Raw genomic sequence first — 23,540 nt, forward strand, 5'->3', positions numbered from 1 at the left:
TGAGGAAGGGATTGTGTACAAGCAACAGTCTTTACTTTCACTTCTAATGCTAATAGCCTTGAACTGTTCTTACTCTCCTTAGGCACTTTCCCTGTGGGAGATTACACTGCTCTGCAATGTCCCTTTGGCTACCGTTCACTCTTACCCTGGAGAGTGCTCAACTTTGCTTTGTAATCTGTTTTCTAATTTACAGTACAGATAGAAATGTATTCAAAGCAACAAGTATGTGTGAACTACCTTTACTATTAGAACTCAGAATAGATCATATAACAAGGACAGGTCTCGGTATTATACATTTTCAAAGATCACAAGTGTTTTCCTTTTCACTGATTATCAATGGGTTTAAAGTAATACTCACCCTAATATTCTATTCATTCCATGTCTAGCAGCATAGTGTAATGGAGTGTTGTGCTGATAGGGCTCTCCATAAGATATATTTGGATCAAGGGATTCTTTTAGCTGAGGATTGTTTTCATATATTTGGCAAGCCAGGTTTTCATCACCATTGATGAGTGCTTTTCGGAATTTGGTGGTTGTATTTCCCATGTTTTGTTTTATTTTCTGATAGGCAGTGGCACTTTCTTTCTTCCTTCAACCACTTCTTGAGTACTTCTACAACATGTTTCACATTCTAATGAAGGAGAAGTTATCAAATTAGACTGTAATGCTGTAATAACAAAGCAGCATCCTAAAGAGACAATTACAAATGTTAATAACATCTGGGAAGCAAATGAAGGGAATAAACACTACATGCTGCCAAATTTATTGCATTTTTAATGTTGTTTAAATTAACCTCTTGTTAAAATTTAACATTTTCCCATACAAAGACTATATAAGGTTGTACAGCTGTACTTTACCTAGAAAAGTTGTCTACATATATAAACTTTTCTCTTCACATGAGCAGGAATCATTTGCTTTAAGCTTATGGATGAATAAAATGATGGCTAATCTCAATTGTCAATCCAGTGACCTCAAGAATGAACTAAAAGCAGCTGAGCACAGCTGTGGGGAATTGTCTTGACTGGATCATTTGAAGTAGGCAGACCCACCCTTAGCCTGGGCCACACCTTGTGGTAGCAGCCTACTTAAAAGCACATGAAGAAGGAAGCTGTTTTTTCTGCTCATCTTTACTCTTGCTGGTAAGTCTACCTCTCCTGTTGCTAAACCATTCATTTATCTGCCAGTATTAGAACCTATTTCTTCAGAACCTTAATGCAGATAGGAGACCAGCAGCTCTTTAGGAATACTCTAGAACTTCCAACACTAGGTTGGAACTACTGAGACATCCAGGCTCATTGACTGAACAATTAATGAACTGTTGGATCTTCAAAAAGATCAAATGATAAGCCATTATGGGGATACTAAGACTACAATCTATAAGTCACTCTAATGAATCACACACACACACACACACACACACACACACACACACACACACACACTCAGGCTCATTCTCAGTTCTATTCCTGTAGAAAACCCAACAACAACAACAACAAAAAAAAAAAACCAGTGCAGTTAATTATACACACTCAATTTACTATTACTAACTCAATTTGCGGGTCAATTAAAAAAAAAAAAAAAAAAAAAAAAAACAAACCTGAAATTAAGAATTGCAGGTCTTGGGCTACAGTTTGGGAAAAGTGAAACTCCAAGTACTTACAAGAAAAAGACAAAATATAAATAAATATATGCATAACTACAGCTTATTGATACTCAAGATAATCACAGCAAACTAAGAAAACCGGTTGGACAGAAGAAATAAAGATAATTATTATCCTACCTTTTTAAAATCAATGAATACTCTTCTATAAAGGATTCAAAATAAGGCTGAAAACATCGAATGTTTATGCACTCTACATGTGGGAAGAAGTCATGATGGGCAATGTGAGGTGGGGAAGGGGAATGTGAAATGAAAAATAGATCTGAAATGTGAAATGTCCTATTTGCTAACACTACTTGTAAGCAAGTGTTTTACCCTCTGAAAATGTCAAGTTCCCATCTGTACTATAAGGAAAATGACTGTCTCAGACACAGGTATAAAGACTATAAGAGAAAGTCTATGTAAATTACCTACAACAGACCTTGTTTAAAGGGTTCACTGCTACAATACTCTATTCTACAAGGTAACATTCCTGTATCTATTGTTAAATTACTGTTGCTGTAACGGGAATGTCCTTCCAAAGACCCATTTGTTAGGTCATCAGCCTGTGACTACTAAGATTGAATTATGGCACTGGGGAACATGCCTGTGAAGAGTATGCTGAGAGTCAGTCCCTTCTTTACTCTTGCTTCCCTGTGATCTTGAGGCAAACAGAATTCCTCTACTCCATGCTCCCATCACACTGTCCTGTGCCACCACAGGCCCTGATACCTCTGCAACTGAGCAAAAGCCCTTCCTCCTTTTCCTCAGGTATTTCATCACAGCAGCAGGGCTACGATGTGCACCGTTAGCGACGAAGAAGACAGCACAAACAAGAACATTCAAGGTATGAAACAAAGAGCTTCTGGAAGACTTGGTGAGTATGCAAGATGTGGCTATCTATCCTAGTAGCCTGGAGAATAGAAAGGATCCTACCCGATAGATTAAATCTTAGAAAGTGTGTCCAGGGGTTGTACCTTTGATGTACCTAGTTTGTATGTAATATTGATGCTTAAAGCTCTTTAAATATGCAGACATTCCTGTTTTAGTTTCCAACTAAGTAACTATCAGGGTATGATATTAGCCAAGCCTATTTCAGAGACATGAATTATGTACTTAGTACAGAACTCCATGTTCTGCTTCATCATTATCTTCAATGAGGCCACAAATTAGGTGTTTACTAATGTTTCTGTTACTGGTTTTTAAAGTTTAAATATACAAATATATCTATAGTAATTTTTAAAAATATGAATGTTGACTTTTCCCCAAATAGAAACAAAACAAAACCCAGAGCCTAAGAATGTAGCTGGGTGGCAGCATGCTTGTAAATCATGCACTAAGTCACAGGTTTGATTCCCAGCCCCTAAAACAGCAGGCGTGGTGACACACATCTGTAATTGCAGCCCTTGGGAGGAGACCAGAGAGTCTGGAGTTCAAGGTCATACTCTGCTGCATAGTGAGGTAGACAGCATCCTGTGGAACACGAGACTCTGATTTTAAAAAAGAACCACAAAGAAAACCCAGCTTATTTACCTGAAGATGATCATTGTTAAATAACTACTTTGTGTATGTCTATAACTATAAATACATTAATTTGTCATGTCACTTGCAAAAAGAGTTGCTGAGACTTTAGCCTGACATACTACTCCATGGTCTCATCTCAAGTGGAAGAAGCAAATCCTCTCCCACACTCTACATACATATATTATAGATTCTTCTGGAATTTTTCAGGGACAACCTAGATTTTCTTTTATTCTTCTGTTTAACAGAATGCAGAGTAGTATATTCATTCTCAGTAAAAGAATTTGTTTTGTTGTCTATGGCTCTGAGAATTTAACTACAGTGGGTTGTTGTTGTGCTGTGGCTAGCATCTCACTAAGAAACCCATGCCGGCTTAGTGATCCTCCTCTGTGTTTCACCTCCAGAGCGCTGGGAGTACAAGTGCGTGTCACTGTGCCTGGTTTATGTTACTCTAGTAAGAACTCCATTCAGTTTATTGTGCATACTTATCTACACAAATATAAAAGATATGAAGATTGTGATGTATCTCTTTTAAGAATATGAAAACTTTCAGTTGTTTTGGTCCTAGCACCCTTTATACAATGCTGCTCCATTATAAACATGTCCTAAGTTGTTTATTAGATTAACAACATATTTCTTTGATTTATATAAAAACATTACCAAAATGTTCTGCAGGAACAATAAGTTACATCAAACATAGAAAGAAAAAAAGAATAAAGCAATGGTATTTTGGGGGTACTTTAAATAGTTACAAGATAACTTTTAAAAAATCAATACTCTAAATGTGCATTAAATATTACTGTTATTCATGCTGAAAGGCATAATGGCATCAAAAAGCTTTTCTGTGGCTTTGTTATTTTCAGTGCTGCTTCATTTTTAAAACTTGATCAATAAGCCTGAAAGTCTGCACATCATTAAAAGCTGTGTTCATGCCATTCAGATGATCCTCAGAAGTCTTGAGGAGAGCGCTGCCAGCTATGTCCTTGTGCTTTTCACAGGCATGGCTGCTGTTATCTGAAGCAATCTTTCATCCTTTGTTTAAATGAAAACCTTTAAGTAATATTTTCTATGTGACATGTAATATTTCATAAATGTATAAAATGGATTTATACATTTCTTTTGGTGGCGCTATTATAAATGGTACTTAAAAAAAAAAAAACAACAACCAAGGTCTGAGGAAATGGCTCAGTTGGTACCATCCCTGCTGAGCAAGGCTCTCTAGTGTACATGTACAAGTTGAACATGGCTATACATATATGCAACCCTAGTACTCTGGGAGGCAGAGGCAGATTCTTGGATTATACCAGCTAGCATGCCAAGTTGAATCAATGAGCTCATTTGGTGAGACCGTATCTCAAAAACTAAAGTGGAGAGCAATCAAGAAAGATACCCAACATCTACTTCCGGCTGCTACACAAATGTACAATATGTGCACATGTACACAAAGCTGCACAAACAACCTCCCATACTCGTTCTTAGCATACAGAGTTATAACTCAACTTGCACACTGGCCTTGTAACCTGTGAACCTGCTAAATTCACTTCTTAGTCCTGGGAATTTGGAAAGCCCTATATTTTGGAGGTGGGGGAAGGGGAGTCGTCTATATCACTTATAGTCTCATTCCTTTTACTTTTTACAGTACCAACATATTTTTTTTAGTCATCAGAAGATTGAGGAGAAAGCTGTTAGCACATATTCAAATAATGTCCCTAATATATCTAATAGTACTAAGTGAATAAAGTTAACTTACAATTGACACACATGAGAGATATAACCCAGGTTAACACCTCCTATAACATGCTAACATGATATAATCTGACACTAAAAAAGATACTCATGTTCTATAATATTTTCTTCATAAAAAGATGCTTAATATCCATCCAAATGAAAAAGTAGAGAAATGAGAATTGAGGCATTTTACAAAATTACTGGTGAAAAATTCTTCAAGAGTGTTAAGATCAATTAAGTGAGCAGGACTGTATGTACAACCACTTACAGATTAGTGGAGACTAAGGATACATGACAACTAAGTGCCATGCCCTAAGTTATAAAATACAAAAGTAAGGCAATAGTGGAAAACTGGTAAATATAAATACAGTATATATAGATGTCGGTCCATGTTCTTGGGGGATCGGTTTCGGACCACTAGATGTTGAAGTCCTTTATGTAAATGGCAGTTATTTGCATATACTTACAAATACCTTCTCAATTCTTCCTTGAAGCCAGCCTTACTTTAATTAGTCATATTTTATTATAGCTTTTATACAAATTACTTGATGCTGTATGGTATAGTGGATTGAAAATAGTTTTAAGATAGAACTAGTTTATAATTGGCAAGACTTTAAATATCAACCTTGGTTTTCTTTTCTTTCTTTTTTTTTCTTTTTTTTTTTTTTTTGGTTTTTCGAGACAGGGTTTCCTCTGTGTAGCTCTGGCTATCCTGGAACTTACTCTGTAGACCAGGCTGGCCTCAAACTCAGAAATCTGCCTGCTTCTGCCTCTCAAGTGCTGGGATTAAAGGCATGCACCACCACCGCCCGGCCAGCAACCTTGGTTTTCTTATCTAGAAAATATTAACTGTAGAAAGCCCCTTTAAAAATTAAACCTGACAAAGTATGTAAAGTTCCCTACTTTATACAAATGATCAATACAACATAATCTCTCTTCATGTAACACTTAAAAAGCTCACTAATGTAAGGCATGCAGTTTTTCTACATGAAAGCTGTTATTAGTAGCATAAAATTTTATTAATTCTTAAAATCAAAGAAATTGAAATACAGTTAAATCTTTCCCATTTGTATTTAATCATAAAACTTTTTTTTAACATTTATGGCTTATGACTGTTTACTTTCTATAGTACATATATAGAAAGTGTGTGATGAAATCTTTCATTGAAAGCACTTAAGCTAGAATTAGCTCAGTAGTTAAGAGCACTTACTGCGCTTCCATAGGATCTAAATTGTAGCTATTTGTAGCTCCAGTGATAAGGGATCCCTCTTCTTTCTCGAGGACACACATATGTATAGTATTCACTAATACAAAAACACATACATGCTGGGCAGTGGTGGCACACGCCTTTAGTCCCAGCACTTGGGAGGCAGAGGCAGGTGGATTTCTGAGTTTGAGGCCAGCCTGATCTACAGAGTGAGTTCTAGGACAGCCAGGTCTACACAGAGAAACCCTGTCTTGAAAAACAAAACAAAACAACAACAACAAAAACAAAACCAAAAACCAAACAAACAAAAAGAAAGAAACATCATATATACAAATAAAATTACAAATAGATTTTTAGGTACCAAAGAGATGGCTCAGCAGTTAGAGCATCTTCTGCTCTTGTGAATGGTTCTAGGTGTCCACATCAAGTGCCTCACAATCATCTGTAACTCCAGCTCCAAGGATTCTGAGGCCCTCTTTTGGCCTTTGTAGGCATCTATACTCACTTACAAATACCCACTCAAAGTCATGAACACATTAGGAGAAACATAATAACAATCTTTTCACAAAAAGTACTTATGAGCCTCACATTTCATATCAATATCAGACAATGCTGGTCATTTAATGAGGTACTAGTTGCTCCTAAAAGACTGAGTTTTTTAGGTTTTGTTTTGTTTTTCGAGGCAAAGTTTCTCTGTGTAACTTTGGTTGTTCTGGAATTCACTCTATAGACCACATAGGCCTTGAACTCAAGAGCTCTACATGCCTCCCAAGTGCTGGGATTGAATACATGTACTATCACCACCTAGTAAGAGCATGAATTTTTAAGCTAAAATAAATTTTATTCACCAAAAGTTCTTGATATTTTCTCCTACTCCTTTTGTTGTTTTAAGACCCACTTTTCCTGGTTGTATCTCGTAACCTTCTGCAAAGACAACTCTGTCTTATAGCAAATGGTGACCGTCACAGAAAAACACAACTTGATAGAGTCCCAGTATGTAAATTTACATCCCAGTTCCTGCATCTGTCTCAGAGAACATCTTGGAAGAGGAAGCAGAAAGACTGTAAGAACCAGAGTCCCAGATGGTCCCGTGAAACATTCTCTCCAGAAATGGCTGTATAAATATGACTGCAACAACAATATCAACAGTATGCTTACATGAAAGGGGAAATTGCTGTTAGGCCCCATCCCTAAACAAAGAACAACAGACAACTAATGGCTGCTAGGAAAAAGAGAACTAGCCTCGCCCAGGAATGAGCCAAACCACATATACATAAACAAGAATGGAGTCAGCAGGTTGCATGTGTATTTGTATATACATATACATCATACACATATGTGTGTGACAATGACAAAAAATGGGTATCAACCTGCATGTGAATGGCACACAGACAATACTTGCAGGCAACACACACAAACATAAAAATAAATGGTTTTTTAAAAAGATTTTGGGAACAATAATACAAAATGCTATTTCAAAATATTGGAGTAACATAAAATCTATGTAGTTGGTTTAGAAAATGACTTCAAATAACCAAGTTGAATTTGACTAGTAAGAAAGCCTTCAAGAGGGCTGGTGAGATGGCTCAGAGGTTAAGGGCACTGACTGCTCTTTAGGAGGTCATGAGTTCAAATACCCCAGTAGCCACATGGTGGCTCACAACCATCCATAATAAAATCTGATGCCCTCATATGGATGTCTGAAGACAGCTACAGTGTACTTTGGGCTGGAGAGGGCTAGACAGAGTGGAGCCTGGAGTGAGCAGGGGCTGGAGCAAGAGGGAGAAGGGAAAGGGAAAAAGAAAGAAAGAAAGAAAGAAAGAAAGAAAGAAAGAAAGAAAGAAAGAAAGAAAGAAAGGAAGGAAGGAAAAAGAGGGAGGGAGGGAGGGAGGGAGGGAGGGAGGGAGGGAGGGAAAAAGCTTTCAAGAGCCAGGGAGATGGCTTGGTATAAAGGTGGCAGCTGCCATGCCCAATGACCTGAGTTTAATTTCCACACAAAAATGACTCTAGAGAAGTGTTGTCCTCTAACCTCCACACACATGCCATGGTGTACTTGTACCCATATGTGTAAGTAAATGTATAATACTTTGTTTTTTTTTACAGAAAAGGGTCTCTTGAGTGGTTTTGTATTTGATCCGTGTGACAGCAAGTCCCTATACATGTCTGACTTTTCAACATGTAATTAAAAAAATTAGCTGTACTGATAATTTTGCCTTGTGCATGCAGCACCAGTGGAGGCTCAAAAGAGGGCATAAAATCTCCTAGAACTGGATGTGAGCTGTTGGTGCTGGAAATTGAACCCATGTCTTTTAGAAGAGCAGCCAGTGCTTATAACTGTGGAGCCATCTCGCCAGCCCCAGCAAGCAACTCTTGAGCTGAAACATTACTTTAACAATTTCACAATTTTAAGCTGCTATATCTTTTTACAAACAAAGAACTATAATGGAATGCAAACACCAATTACCACAGGTTTAGTTTAAATGTCACATCTATACTGCTTAAATGTTAACTTGTATTCGTCAGAAGTAAAACAACAAGATAAGATATTTGTACATATATTTAAAAGAAAACTGAGATTCTTATACACATTGCTTTAAAAAAAAAACTATAATAAAACTATGGGTATACAATTGATGGCCTTTAAATCATTCTCAGATTTTTCTTCTAAACTGAATACGATTAGCTTTAAAACATTCATGGCTTACTGTTAATACTCTGGATTGTTAGATTACAGGGAATCCACTTTATATGGCTTTCATGTAAGAAGAAAAAGGAATAAATGTGAGTTTGTGAACCATATAACTCTGTTATAACATTCCACTGTCATGCTATTGCTCCTAAGCTGTAAGACTAATAACATGTTATTTATAAAACAGGCTGAGGCTGAGCACCGTGGCACATGCCTGTAATTTCAGCACTGAAAGGTAAAAGTCAGATGATTAGGAGTTCTAAGCCAGCCTCAGTTACATAGTAAGCTGATGCCAGTAGAAACTTATGAGACTCCACGTGGTGGCTAGTTTTCCTTCAACTTGAAACAAGCTACAGTCATCTGAAAGGAGGAGGAAAATGCCTCCATAGGTAAGTGTGTATATCATGTCCTTAGTGATCTATGTGGGAGGGCTAGCCGACTGTGGGTGGTACTACCCTGGCTGGACAGGTGGTTCTGGCTTCTATAAGAAAATGAGGAATAAGCCAGTAAGCAACACCCACTAATGGCTTCTGCATAAGAACCTGCCTTCATGTTCCTGCCCTGTTAGAGTTCCTGTCTTGGCGTCCCTCAATGAACTGTGATTAAGGATATGTAAGCCACCTTCTCCAAGTGGCTTCTGGTCATGGTGTTTCATCAAAGCAAAAATTAAGACACTCCATTTCAAAAACAAAAAAACAGGCCAACAGAGTTTGGACAATGGACCACAGTTTACTGACACCTGGTTTGGTGGAAAGGGCACAGAAAAAAATTTTTTTTCTAAGTCTATTATAAATTACTTCTCTCTTCCCTCTGTATCTTAATTCCCTTACCAGTAAGACAGAAAAAAACAACACCATATTCTGAGATGTTTGTAACTACAAAGGTAGTACTTACTTTGCCTGTGTGTCTGTCTGTGCACCACGTGCATGCCCGGTGTCCACAGAGCCAGTGTCGGGGGTTGGATCCCTTGGAACTGGAACTGGAGGTACAGATGATTATGAGCTGCCATGTAGACATTGAGAGCTCAACTCAGGTTCTCCAGGAGCATCGAGTACTCTTAACTACTGAGCCACTCTCTCCATCTCCTAGAGTGTTTATTTTAACATGTAACACAGTAGATATTCCAGGATATTTTTCCTATCAGGATTTTCAACAATTAGTGGTTAGTTGTTGCTTTCAAAGAAGTTACTTTTATTCTTTTTTGTGAACCTGAAAGAAGCCATCATCTCTATGTTCTATATCAAAATGATGGACAGCAGGTAGTCTAGACTTTGTTATTGGGTATCTGAGTGTTAAAAGAAACTTCTTTTTCAACTTTATTCTAAACAAAGGCTTCTTTCATTTTCGTTATTTTTCTACATAGCTGGTGGTATCAACACAGGTCTTTCCCATGTAATTGCAGTAACAAGTACTAACTGAAAAGGAATTAAGACTTGGTAATCAAAAAGCCAGAAGCAGGGAGTAAAAAACTCTGATTCAGAAATGTTAGTAAAAGCAAAGGCTGGAGTTTAGCTTGCCAAACTGCATATTAGGTTTGGAATCAAATGTAACTTCACTCTTGTTAGCTTCTTACAAGTTCATGGATTCTAAAAGTCTACAGTAAAATTTCTCCATATTTAGAAAGTATTAGGAAAATTAATGGAATTAGAAAAAGTCTTTTAAAGAAGAAAGTAACTTCCCTATAATAAGCACTGTAGAACTTGAATTAACTTTGCTGTTCAGTACCATATTATGGTAGCATTCAAAATAAAATGACTACATAAACACAACAGTATTATCAGAGTAGTAATTAAAAAGTTGATTATGTTAATTCCCTAAATCTTTTCAGTAAGTAGGAAAGGAGACAATCATACCCTGCCTCCTTTGGGATATTATTTAGACTGACATAGCTTTCATAGTGTGTAAAGAGTTTTGTAGTTAGAAAAAAAATGAAATTACAACAGCTGAGGAGGCAGCAGCTGACTGGTGCTTTTAGCCACACTGGTAAAGAACACGGAAAACAGCATGACATCCACACGGGGAAATGGCAAGCTGTGGACAGAGACTGTATGAAACATTCCTCTTTCTAGTCCCTATTAATGCACATTGTTTCAAAGGATCCCAGCCTTATGTAACTTTTCCAATACTCAAAATATCCTTTGTTTTATCTTCCCTATCAATTATTTTTCAAACCTGTAATTAAACAAACTGATATTTATGTGCTATTAGCAAACATTTGATTTTGGTAACTTTAAACTTCTGGTGATTCAGTGTTGTTTGGTTTCATATTTTTTTAATACTATATTGTTCTCATTTTTAAAATAAGTATAGCTGTATAGTGGTGGCCCATGCTTTTAATCTGAGCACTAGGAAGACAGCAGCAGGCAGATCTCCGTGAGGCCTGTCTACAGAGTGACGTCTAGGACAGACAATGCTACACAGAGAGAACCTGGCTTGAAAAAGCAAAAGGAAAAAAAAAAAGTAAATGTAAATATTTAACTGAAAGTGCTGTGAGGATCAGAGAAGTCAAGGTCTCAAAACTGATACATTTTAGACAAAGATAAAATTTGTCTGTAGGAAAAAGCAAAGTAAATTGTTAGGTTTTTTTTTTTTTTTTTAGGGAAAAGGTGCTGAGACGCTCACACTTGCTAAGTAAGCACTCTACCACTGAGCTGCACTCCTAGCCTGTAACACTAAATCCATCATATAGTCAATTAAAGAAATAGATAAAAAGAAACACTACATATTGAAGTTTAGAAATTTGTTGTTAAATATTTTTTAATTTTAGAAATATTAATTTTAATAATTTGAAGTAGTGTTAAATGTTTAAACCTTTAAAAAGTACATTAAAACTCAGAATTTTCAGAAACCTTAATTTCTCCTTAACTTATCTTTAATAATACCAATATATAATTAAGTTTACAAAATAGTTTTTTAAATTGAATTCCTTTCTAATGACAACCATATTGAACAAACAGAATTGCTTTAACACAAAATTATTTATATTATCTTTATTGGAAAATATTTTATTCCACCATCCAATGTTTTATGAGGTTTTATTCATTTTTATTTTATGTGTATGGGTGTTTTAGCAGCATGGGTATGTCTATACACCACATAACATGCAGCATCCACAGAGATCAGAAGAGGGTGTCACAACCTCTAGAACTAGAGTTATGGATGATTCTGAGCTGCCATTGGGTGCATGGATCCAACTTGGGGGGAGGTCCTCTGAAAGGGGAACCAGTGCTTTTAACTCCTGAGTCATTTCTCTAGCAACCCCACTCATTCTTTCAAAGCCAGTAAGTCTTATTACCTCTGTTGTGTCCCCCATTTTAACATATTCTTACAAGCTAATATTGTTATAGATGTCAGAGTGCAAAACACCCCACTCAATGGAACCTTTTTCTTATTCATTGTTCTGCTCAACCTAAATGAATTAAGTTAAATTAAGTTTAAATTACAATTTCAGCCTTCTCTGTCTAAGGACATTTTACCATATTAAATAGAGAAAAGCTGACATAGCACATTTGGGTCAGCTGTATTTAAGGTCAGCCTGTTGCTGGTATCTGGTTTGTTGAATTTCAGAATTCCAATAATTTCTTCCTTACAGTGGCTCAGTGTACCTAAATTGTTTATTAAAAACAATGTAATATGAGGACTTAAGAACACTGGCTGTTCTTCCAGAGGACTTGGGTTCAATTCCCAGCACCCACATGGCAGCTCACAACTGTCTTTAACTCCAGTTCCAGGGGATCCGACTCCCTCACACAGATACAACGATGCATAGAAAAAAATAAAAACAAATGGGCCATTTTTTAAAATGTACTTAATGAACATTAAAAAGAACAAATGTAGTAGACTGGAGAGATGGCTCAGCAAGCACAGGTACTTGCCACCAGGCCTGACAACTTCCACATGATGGAAGGAAAGAGCCAACACCTGCAAGTTGTCTTCTGATCTATCCATGCATGCACACACTCACATGCACACGCAAGCACACACATACACACATGCATGTAGATACATAAATTATTCTTTTAAAATGTAGCATATACTAAATAACTGCTTTTTTCTGGGCATGACCTTCAGTAGAAGCCTTGGATACTGAGTGTCTGATGAGCTTCCCCAGTAGATTTCATTTCACATATGCTGTCACAAGTCAGTGCTAGAGTAGTTAAATATACCTGTGCCATTCCAAAGGTAGGATTCCAAGAAGCTTGTGCTTATGTGGAACTCACCCCAAGGCCTTTTTTGCTAATTCTGTTTGAATCTTTTTTCTGTCGTCAATTTCAGCTTTGAGTAACATGCTGAGTGCTGTGAGGGAGCATCACTGAAGTGGGGCTTGATTTGTTTATCTTGCAGGAGTAGCATATAGGGTCCACTTGTTAAATGGACAAAATGTTAAAAGAGAAAAAGAGTAAATCAAATGACAGAACCAAAAGGTTTGTGCAGTCTAGATGAAGCTGTAGCAACTGCCCCACCTCCTTTGTGACCTGACCAGGATATACATTTAAGCCAGCACTCATCTCTGTAGCTCAACTGCTAACCTAGAAGTACAAACTTTACTGCTAGAGATTTCAATAAATTCACAATGAGAGAAGGAAAATTTCACAAAATTCTTTTTATTTGTGATTACTGTATCTGCATGTGAGATAAAACTGATATAAGCTGTTATATAGTTGTAATTTCATAAATGTTATTCCCATTCAGAAAAGGCTGAACAGAAGAGAAAACCAAAACTTGTTTTGGTTGCTGATGCACAGATAAAATTCCAACGAAAATGAGTTAAGCCCAGTAACTTTTGCCCAGTGGAATCAGAAAGAAATGAAGACAACATAAAATGAGAGACAATATCCAGGTGTCAATACACTTTTAAAGTTGGAGGGAGTGTATTTTTTTTACATTCATTTATTTGGGTATGTCTGCATAAGTAAATGAGTGTGGACACACATGTCAGAGGGAAACCCTTAGGGGTCTGTTCTTTTTAACCTGATGTATATTTGCAGGAGTTGATATGGACTCTAGATTGGTAAGATTAAGAGTTTAAGATAGGCAGGTATGATGGCTCAGCAAGTAACAACACTGGCTGCCAAGTCTAACAAACTGAATTCAAACCTGGAGACCCTAAGAGGACAGTGGACTCATGTTAAGTTGTTCTCTGACCTCCACATATATACTGTGGTGCATATGCACACACAATAATAGATAAATAAATGTCATTAATTTTTTTAAAAAAGAGCTTAAGAATGCTTCTGTCATTTAAACTTGGAACATAGGCACCTAGCCTTTCATCTTTGCTTGAAAAAAAATCTTTGCTGTTGCAAAAGGCTAGTTGCTAGCATTTCTAGAAGTATGAAGTTACAGGTCATAACTGTCCAGTCCTGACTCACTATCCGACACATGGCTGTTTTAGCCTCAGTGTACACTATACTGAAATGAAAACAGGCACAGACTCATTGCCCAGAACACTGACTCTGAGGCTATTCAGATTTAGGACACTCCTCTATGGGCCTTAAACTATGAGAAACATCAATGATGTCAGCTGGATTGCCTGGCTCAAATCCAGATGCCACAGGAAAGGGCTGAGTCCCTGATGGAACAATCTGGTTTTGGGCTGTTGATCAATTTTGTATTTTTTAATACAAGACAACTGAATTACTAATTTATCATTCTTGAAAGTTGGGAAGAGTATATAACTAGAAGTATGGCCATGTGGCTTACAAAGTCCCTGCCATAAACTATCTTAATAAAAAGGACTATTTCTCCTTTTTATACAAGAACTAAGGTAAAGAAGTTTTAATGTGAGAGGAAATACCTATAATCTGTAGAAAGTATGCTGCAGAAACAGGACATGAATTTGACAGGAACACAATCTAAAAACTATACAATGTGATTGCACTTGTAATGTGATTTCAATTTTTAATTCACCAATTTTACAAGATGACAAGATGATCATATTCCTTAACAAGGAGCTACAAATATCTTCCTCCAATGTATCCTATTCTATTTTTAAGTACCTAGCAACTGTTAAATTCTTTCTCTCTCAAGAGCAACTCAACTATTCTGAGGAAATTCACTCTATCATAATTATGGCATGGTGTGTAGGACTTTTTCTACAGAAGTAGAACAATAGTTTCCCAAAGAGGAGGAGAACACTTAGATCAGACTATCATTGACACTTAAGTATACTGAACAAAAAAATAGACAAAGGGCTGGAGAGACACCTTAGGAGATAAAAGTGTGTGGGCCTCCACATGATAGTCTGATGAGGTCAATTCCTGAAGCCAATTTAAATGAGGGAGGAAAGAACTACTCCACAAAGATATCTTCTCAACTCCACATATGCTCCAGGGCATGAGTGTCAGTCATATACATACACAACAACAACAACAAACAGAACTATTTTGGAAACAGGGTCTCACTAGTTCTGGTTGGTCTTGAACACACAAGAATCCAACTGATTTTGTACCCTGAGTGCTGAAATTAAATGCATGCACCACTAGGCCCAGCTAGTAAATATTTTTAAATAAAAAATATGTATAAGAAAAAAATGTGTATAAGGCTGCCAATTTATACTACATAAACATAAAAACTGTAAAGGGCAAATTTCAAATCAACAGTTGTGTTTTGTTCATCTTTGCAGTAATAAAACTTACATCTAGAAGTGGTAGCACAGGGCTATAATCCTGGCATCCAGTAGGTTGAGGCACTGGACTTCCAGGAGTTTGAAACCAGCAATAAGTTAAACAGTGAGACCCATGAAAAAAGAATGGAGCTAGGGGAGGGGAGAGGAGAGGGAAAAGGAAAATGGGGGAAGAAAAAGAGGGAAGGAGGAAAAGAAACAGAAAGGAAAATAGAAAGAAATAACATGCAAATTATACATTTAATATTATGGAGTTAAATTTCAGATGTTAATGAAAACATTGAACAGACTTGAATACATGTGCAGAAGTAAACTGCTAGAAACCAAATTCCTGGGTTCATAACAAGGTTACCATGGGAAACCTATCTCTGTGGTATATATAGCTTCTCTCATTTAATTCACAGACAATTCCACCTGCATTTTACAATAAACTAATAAATACTAAATAGGCTTTAGAAACCTAGTTATTTTGAAAAGGTTTAATGATAACCTGAAAAAATTCTAGAGAGAACCCCAGTTTGAATCCTGGCTTCCCCATTTATTAAATTAGAGTCTACTACATGTGTGGATCCTTGGATCTTGGTTGGCATCTAGACCAATTCACTTCTATTTCCATACATCTTTGTTAATCCTAAATCTTAAGTGTTAAATGCATTCTATTGCTATAGGAACCAAATATAATAAATTTCCCCCCTCAGATCAATTATCTGTTACCAAGGCCACAGACCTAAACTATGTCAAATTAGAAACTCTATAGTATCAGAAACAAAACTTGAATCCTACGTCTACTTAGTTTGGGGTTTAATTTTATATCCCATACATCTTAATGAGGTATTAAGGGTTGTACATGAATATAATAGCCTGTTATGATTAACCAAATTATGAAGATTTGAGTCTCAATACACTGGTGCTACTCTATATCTTGAAGAGATGGAGCAAGGTGACCTTAAGTGTTACAGTGACACTTTCAAATTGAAAAGTCAGGCTATGTAATTCAAAATACAGTCTGACAGATTACTTGAAAACTCTAAAGCAACTATCATGTTTGTATCACGTACACAAATTTCAAGACTTATTGGGCCAAAAGGAACTGAATTAAGGGACCACAGGGACCACATCTTCTGTAGAACACAACTGCTCCAAGTAAGGAAGCTAAGAAACAGTGGCTACATAAACTAAAGTCTAAGAAAGGCTCAACTACTATAGCCACAAAACTTTCCCACGAGACGCGGGAGGAGACGGGCGGGAGCATGCGGGATTCAAACAGAGAAAACAGAGACAGAGACAGAGACAGAGACAGAGAGAAAGAGAGAGAGAGAGAGAGAGAGAGAGAGAGAGAGAGAGAGAGAGAGAAAGAGAGAGAGAGAGAGAAAGAAAGAAAGAAAGAAAGAAAGAAAGAAAGAAAGAAAGAAAGAAAGAAAGAAAGAAAAAGAGAGGAGGGACCCGCGCCCTCTGCAGGCGGACGCCTTATGGGCTGCGCCACTGCCGGTTCGCTGCCACAAAACTTTCAATTCAGGTTAAAAAAGGTGGAAATCAGTATTGATTTTTCTTGAAAATATGATCCACCCCCCCGTAAAAAAGCTATGGCATTATTGTATCTCCTAGAAGCAAGATGTATGTCAGCATCTTACTATGAATGTTAGAAAGCACTGTAGTCAATGAAAACAATAAAAAATGCATATATGTCACAAGGGATGAAAAGATGTTTAGTTATTTCCCCCAAAACTCATAAAGTTAGGAACTACAATTTATACCAGGGGAAAATGTTGCTCTCCCCACCCCCAATCAGTAATTTCAAATACAAACAAAAGAAAGGCATAGGACAAAATGATTTTTTAAATAAGAAAAACAGAACAAAGTAAAGATTTAGATGTGATTTTCAGGTTTGCTTCTTGGAAGAAAGATATACATTTTTAGATAAATAAACTCATGTGGACAAAGTACTTTTAGACCATCTACCATGTGCCTACATACAGGGAAATCCCATAGAATAAAACAAACCGAATCACAGACCCATGCGTTTACCATTTACATACAGTAACATAAGTGTCATTTCCAAGCTATCAAACCAGGAAAGGAAGGATGCTGCAATAGTTACAAGAGTACAGGGAAGACTTTACCAAGCGACACCTGAGTAAAGAGCTAAAAGACAGAGTCATGCACCATCTGCAAGCAAGGATCTTCCAGGTAAAAAGAACAACCTTGGATGCTCAAGTACAAAAAGGCGGCCAGACTGTGCTAAGAAGAGGAGTTGGGAAGTCAGAGAACTAACAGGAGCAGCTAAGTTCTTGGAAGATTACCTTAAATTACTTCATTTTTATTCTGGGTGAAAAGGAAAGCCACTGAAAGCTTTTTGCAGGGAGGGAAATGACCTGTTACATTGAACCTGGCTGGCAGACTGATGGGAAAACTAATGGAGGTAGGAGAAAAAAACAAGAAGCAGGAGACCATTTCTAAACTGCTGTAGTAATCCAAGTGAAAGCTGATGGGAAGCAGCTTAGCAGAGGGAAGTAGCAGGAGTGGTGGGAGTGAGCATTTATTCCAACTCGGGATGGATTCTGCAAGTAAGAACAGACAGAATTTGCCAACACCTTGAAAGTGGAGTAAGAGTGGAAAAGTGATGACTCCATAGCTTTGTCATGCACCTGGAAGGATGGAGTTATGAAGGTGGAAGACTGTAGGCAGTACAGTGAATGAGAAGTGTGAGAGCCAAGACACTTATTACATAGTACATAAACAAACACATATACAAGACACAAAAGTCCAGACTAAAGATAATATTTCCCAATTCACAATGTATAGATAGAATTAAATTGTTCTTATAAAAATATTATATAAAGTGTCTTACTTTCCATACAGTTTTCCAATTTAAAAAGCTATGATCTTCTCTTACTGTCTAATGAATGATATTCATTATTTAATACACATGTTAAATAGAACCAGAAAATCAATTATGGAGACAGAGATATATGCGACCCAAGTGGAAGTAGTAAAGGGTATGAATAAGGAAAGTACAAAAAGCATCAAAACAAAGTCAATTTAAGTTTCAAGTTACAAATGGAACACTGGTTACAAGTAACCATCATGGTATGTGCTATATTTAAAAAACGATCCTTAATGTGTAATTGATGCTATCTAGATCTAAAAGTCAATATATACTAAATGGATGGGTCTCTTTAAGTCATATTCTGGCAAACAGACAAATGACTCTCCCAAGTGAATGGACCTGTACTCTCTCACTTTCACTCCAGCGTGTCTTACACAAGAGACTACATTAATCCTCTATGTCAATGTATAACAGGTAAAGAAATTGCTTCCTAAAAGAACAGTGGCTTCTCACTTGGGTCCGCACAATAACAACAAAGACCAAGAGAAAAGTCCAGCGTAGCCTTCATTCTGTACCTGACTCTTTTACTTTTCCTACTTAGCTCTAAGTACACATATTACTCACATAAAGACTATGTGTCTAAAACTGCCAATAAAAGGTAGAATATTCCTATAGTTTCCTAACCAGTCTCACTCCCTTTCAATAGAGTATTTTACTGTCAGTCTTTACAAAGCCCTGTTTCACACCTCAGTCTGTTCTCACTGTCACCATGCAGGAACAGTGAAACCTTACAGACAGATCACTCCAGGATGGAAACAGGCTGCTTCTCTCTAGCAACAGGAAACATCTGCTCAAATGAAAAGGTCTTCTTCTGAGTCGCTTATAGAAATGGAACAGAGTTATAGAGCCTACTTGAGCAGTTTCACCAAGAATACTTTTCTTACAGAGGGCCTAGGTTCGGTTGTCAGCACTCACACTGGGCAGCTCACAACCACAAATAACTCTAGGTCCAGGGGATTTGATCTTCTCTTCTTGTCTCTATGAGTAGTTGCACACATGCGTAGATTTAAAAATCATTTTAAAAATAAAATAAGGGACTGGAGAGATGGCTTAGCGGTTAAGAGCACTGGCTGCTCTTCCAGAGGTACTGATTTCAATTCCTAGCAACTAAATGGTGGCTCACGACCATCTATGATGTGATCTGATGCCCTCTTGAAATGTGCATGTATACATGCAGATAGAGCATGCATACACATAAAAGAAGTAAGTAAATCTTTAAAAAATAAAATTATACTAATCAGAGTTCCTCAACTAAAGCACAAAACTTGAGAACTTTCTTAAATACTCCAAGAGATTATATATAACCAGTAATCCTCTAGAGGCATGGGGAGAAATAATTTAACTTCATACACTAGATAACAGAAATCCTAGAAGGAACTAGAAACTTGTTAGAAAAGAACTTTGCGGCCCCTACCCTGATGCCCAGAATCAGAAACTTTACAAGTGGAGCCCAGTAATCTGTACATTATCAAACTGTCTATATGACTCTAATACATGCCAACTTGGAGAATTCTAGCTTAGAGCCTTAAGGCTATTTTCTCAAGGAGTCAGATGAAAAATATTATTGGATTATATAATTCTTGAACATTGGAATCTTATTTTCCACCTTCTCTTATCTTATATATCTGATACTTAACAAATGGAGTTTTTAAGTACAGTCTTAAGTATGTTTAAGAAACATCTGGTATTCCTACTTCCTGAGTTGCCCTGCTTCTCATCATTACATTATATCAAATTATCACTCTAAAACCTTTACCCTCCTTTCTTAACACATGGACAGCACATCAAGTCCAGTCTGGAGTAGAAGCTTCATGTGCGCACATTAGTCGCACAGCAAGCACACCTCTTTTCAGAAGTAGGGAGAACCTGAGCCTAAATAATATTCTACTCAAATGATTTGGTATATTTAAGTTAGGAAGAGAAATAATCTTTATTTATACAATTGCTTTGGGGAATCTACTAATCCTCACTTATTGGCAATAGTACACTCCCTTTTCTTACTCCTCATTCTGAACATTGACTATGGCAGGGGAAAGAAGAATCTTAACATTAATAAATGCTACTCAACTGTCCAGTGGCATGGCACACCAGGCTAGTATCTTGTCTTCTACTATCTTATCAGTTCAATACTAAGTTTCTCAGGAACTAATCTCAGCATGTTCACAATAACTGCTTCAGTCATATAATGTGGCAATTTTCTGCCCAACAGTTATCTTCCTGATACTCCATCCCACACAGAGAGTGCCTGTAGAAAATCAAAGAGTGAAGTTGGTTGATACTTTCTGTCCCCAACTGGAAACTATTTTAATTGTATTCTAATCATATTTTACAAGATTTCTGAGGTAGAAGTAACATACAGACAGTAGGTCAAGGGGAAGGCAGTGAAGAATACATGGAAAGAATATGGAATTTCATGAGCTCCAGTCTTTTTAAAAACTTCTACAATTACATTTATTTATGTATGTGTGCAAGTGCACTTTGAGGTTATATGCACTATCAAATGACAACTTTGGGGAGTGGTCCTCTCTTTCTACCATGTAATTCCTGAGGAATGATCTCAAGTTGGGAGGCCTGGCAGTAAACACTATCCAACCAGCCCTGAGCTCCAGCTCTAATTTGAGCTTTTGTTGCCCTCACTTTGTAAGACAGGAGCCATAGCACTATTATACTATTGATAATATAATAGTATAATAATATAATATAGACTGTATTTTAAAACACAAAGACCTTGAGAATAGGCATATATTTATATAAACATTTAATATTTAATTAATACAGGAACATATTTAATATATTAGATGAATTTCCATTCTTTTTAGATCACATTCCTAATTGTGTTATAACCAGATTAACTTTACCAGACAACATAATTTTGCACAGTTCTATTTTAGAATATTATAAAGGCCCCTGCCATAAAGAAAATTCCCTGCAAAAGCCAGCACTTAAAGGCCATTTTCATTGTGAGGTAGCTGGATCATAGCTCCCCAACCTTTTACTAAGTTACACAATGTCTAACTTGGTCATATGCTGAGCTTACCACCTGAAACTGTAATTCAGCATTTATCTGCTTTCCTGGTTATGTGGTAAATTCCCTGAGAACAAGAACCACATCACAGACAAGGTTGGTTCACTGTCTTCACTGGTGCTAGAGGTTAAACTCAGGGCTCTGCACTTGCTAGGCTAGCACTCTGCCCTGAGCCTTGTTCAGTTTTAAATGCACAAAATATTATACTTATATTTAAAAATGTAAACACTGTTGTGTACAATGATAAATTTCTATGTTCCCTAAGACATCAGCTTCCAATTTGATAATATAATCAATCATATTTACCTTTCTGTTTGAAATAACTTAGTGGAGGAGGGCATGAAAACCTTTTAAGCATGGCAACTCAAGCAATTATAGAGGTGGGGCCAGGCAGGGTGGTGCACACCTTTAATCCCAACACTCAGGGAGGCAGAGGCAGGTAGATCTGTGAGCTTGAGGCCAACCTGGTCTACAAAGTGAGTCCAGGACAGCCAGGATTATAGTACACAGAGAAACCTTATCTTGATAAACGAGAGAGAGAGAGAGAGAGAGAGAGAGAGAGAGAGAGAGAGAGAGAAGAGAGAGAGAGATATTGTAAAGTTCTAAGTTTTTAAACTAAATATAAATTCATGTCATATGAAGCCAAATCTGCATTATTTTCTAAAAGAGAATAAAAATAATTCAAAATGGGGGTGTGAAGAGTGCAGGACTCTTTTGTCTTGGCTCAATTCTAGAGATTACTAGATATGATACTGATATGACAAGCAGAGGCCTAGAAGTAGAGAGAAGAAATAGAAAGAAATTACTACTTAGCCTGAATGTCATCCTAAGACCACAAGGCAATAAGCTGACTAAAGAGAAAGACAAATGACAGCACTGCGGAGACACCATACTGCCCCAGACAGTCTACATCTGATTTCTCACTACACAGGAAATAGCCTCTAATTTGTTGGTTGGTTGTTTTGTGAAGTTAGGATATCTCAGCCTTGGCTATAGAGTAAATTTAAGGCTAGTCTGGAAAATAACTAAAAACAGTGGGTATGTATGTGAGTGTATTGCATATGTATGCATATACAATTCATCTATCCTAGTCACCTAGAGCAAAAGGAATTGGAAGCACTCATACTCCAGTGGCAATGAGCATAAGCTCCCAAATTTTTGTTACAAATATCTATCAAAAGCAAGGCTCTTTGTAGAAACGACTGATTTCAGGGGTAGAGCAAGCAAAGCACAAGATGAATCAGGAACAGTTTATTCTGCCGGAAAGGAAATGCACGGTGAGGCAGATAGGACTGTGATAAACGGGTGTGGCAGCCAGTTTAAAGATGTTCCCCATGGCTAACCTGAGGAACGGAAATAGCACAATAGTGAAAACAGTAACAATTTACAACACCTCACAGAAAGTCAAAGCCACTTAATCTCTACTTTAGCTAATACAAATGAGAAAAGAGAAGCAGCTCTCAATAAGGTATCAACTACTACATGCAAAGGGACACAAACAGTAACTGGTAATCATCAAAAGTGGTTATTTTAGGAAGGAGTCTCAATGACATTAAGGCCAGCAAAGTGAAGGGTTGATAAAAGATGTTAGAGTTTATTTCTACAACTGTATCTTGTTATGTTACCTGCTAGTGACATGGTTTGGCACCGTGTGCTCTTTATGAAGGGCAAGGCATCTTTTTTGTCAGGAGAGCATCACTTGGCTGGGGGCATGAAAAAATATTTCTTAGTTCTAGGATGTGGGTTATGCTAGAAAATGCAGGCTTATACTTTACAAGACTTAGAAGATAGGGAAACTGAGCCCAATGATGTCTGGAATAAAACTAAACATAGTACATATTCCTAAGATGGTGGTGTGCTGCTTGCCTATCAGTGCTTTGTTTTAAGAAAGCAGACACTAGAATTTCAGGGTAAAGGCACACATCTGAAGCTTCCACAGAATGATAGAAAAGACTGATAAAACTGCAGGTGTTAAACACATGCCCTTATGCATGTAGACAGAAGTAGTGAGCACTAAAGAAATGCAGCAGAACGCTGACAGTGAAGAAATCTCAGTGAAGGTATACAACAGCAGCTTTCTGTACTGGTAGCATCTTCTCAATTGGAAATTACTTCTAATTCAAGTAAGTTAAAATCATTTCAAAATTATTGTTAAAATTCTGAAAAAGCAATGTAAAATACCTCCTGGTAGGAAAAAAACTAGGAGCCAGCTATCAGTG

General features: G+C 37.1%; 1 protein-coding gene across 4 annotated transcripts in view; it reads right to left on the minus strand.

Moving 5' to 3' along the window:
* The window catches only part of Ankib1 (ankyrin repeat and IBR domain containing 1), a 102,398-nt gene that overhangs the window by 75,752 nt on the left and 3,106 nt on the right, over positions 1-23,540 (minus strand). For 2 of the 4 annotated variants that reach the window (XM_034519172.2, XM_034519173.2), the window contains exon 2: positions 359-631. In XM_034519172.2, the coding sequence (XP_034375063.1) occupies positions 359-546 (188 nt within the window). In that variant the 5' untranslated portion in view covers positions 547-631. Of the gene's footprint in view, positions 1-358; positions 632-9,678; positions 9,787-23,540 lie in introns of all 4 variants that reach the window. The other 2 variants (XM_076913074.1, XM_076913075.1) reach the window with 2 other exon arrangements.

Source organism: Arvicanthis niloticus, chromosome 15 (assembly GCF_011762505.2).
Source record: "Arvicanthis niloticus isolate mArvNil1 chromosome 15, mArvNil1.pat.X, whole genome shotgun sequence".
NCBI classification, from domain to species: Eukaryota; Metazoa; Chordata; class Mammalia; order Rodentia; family Muridae; genus Arvicanthis; species Arvicanthis niloticus.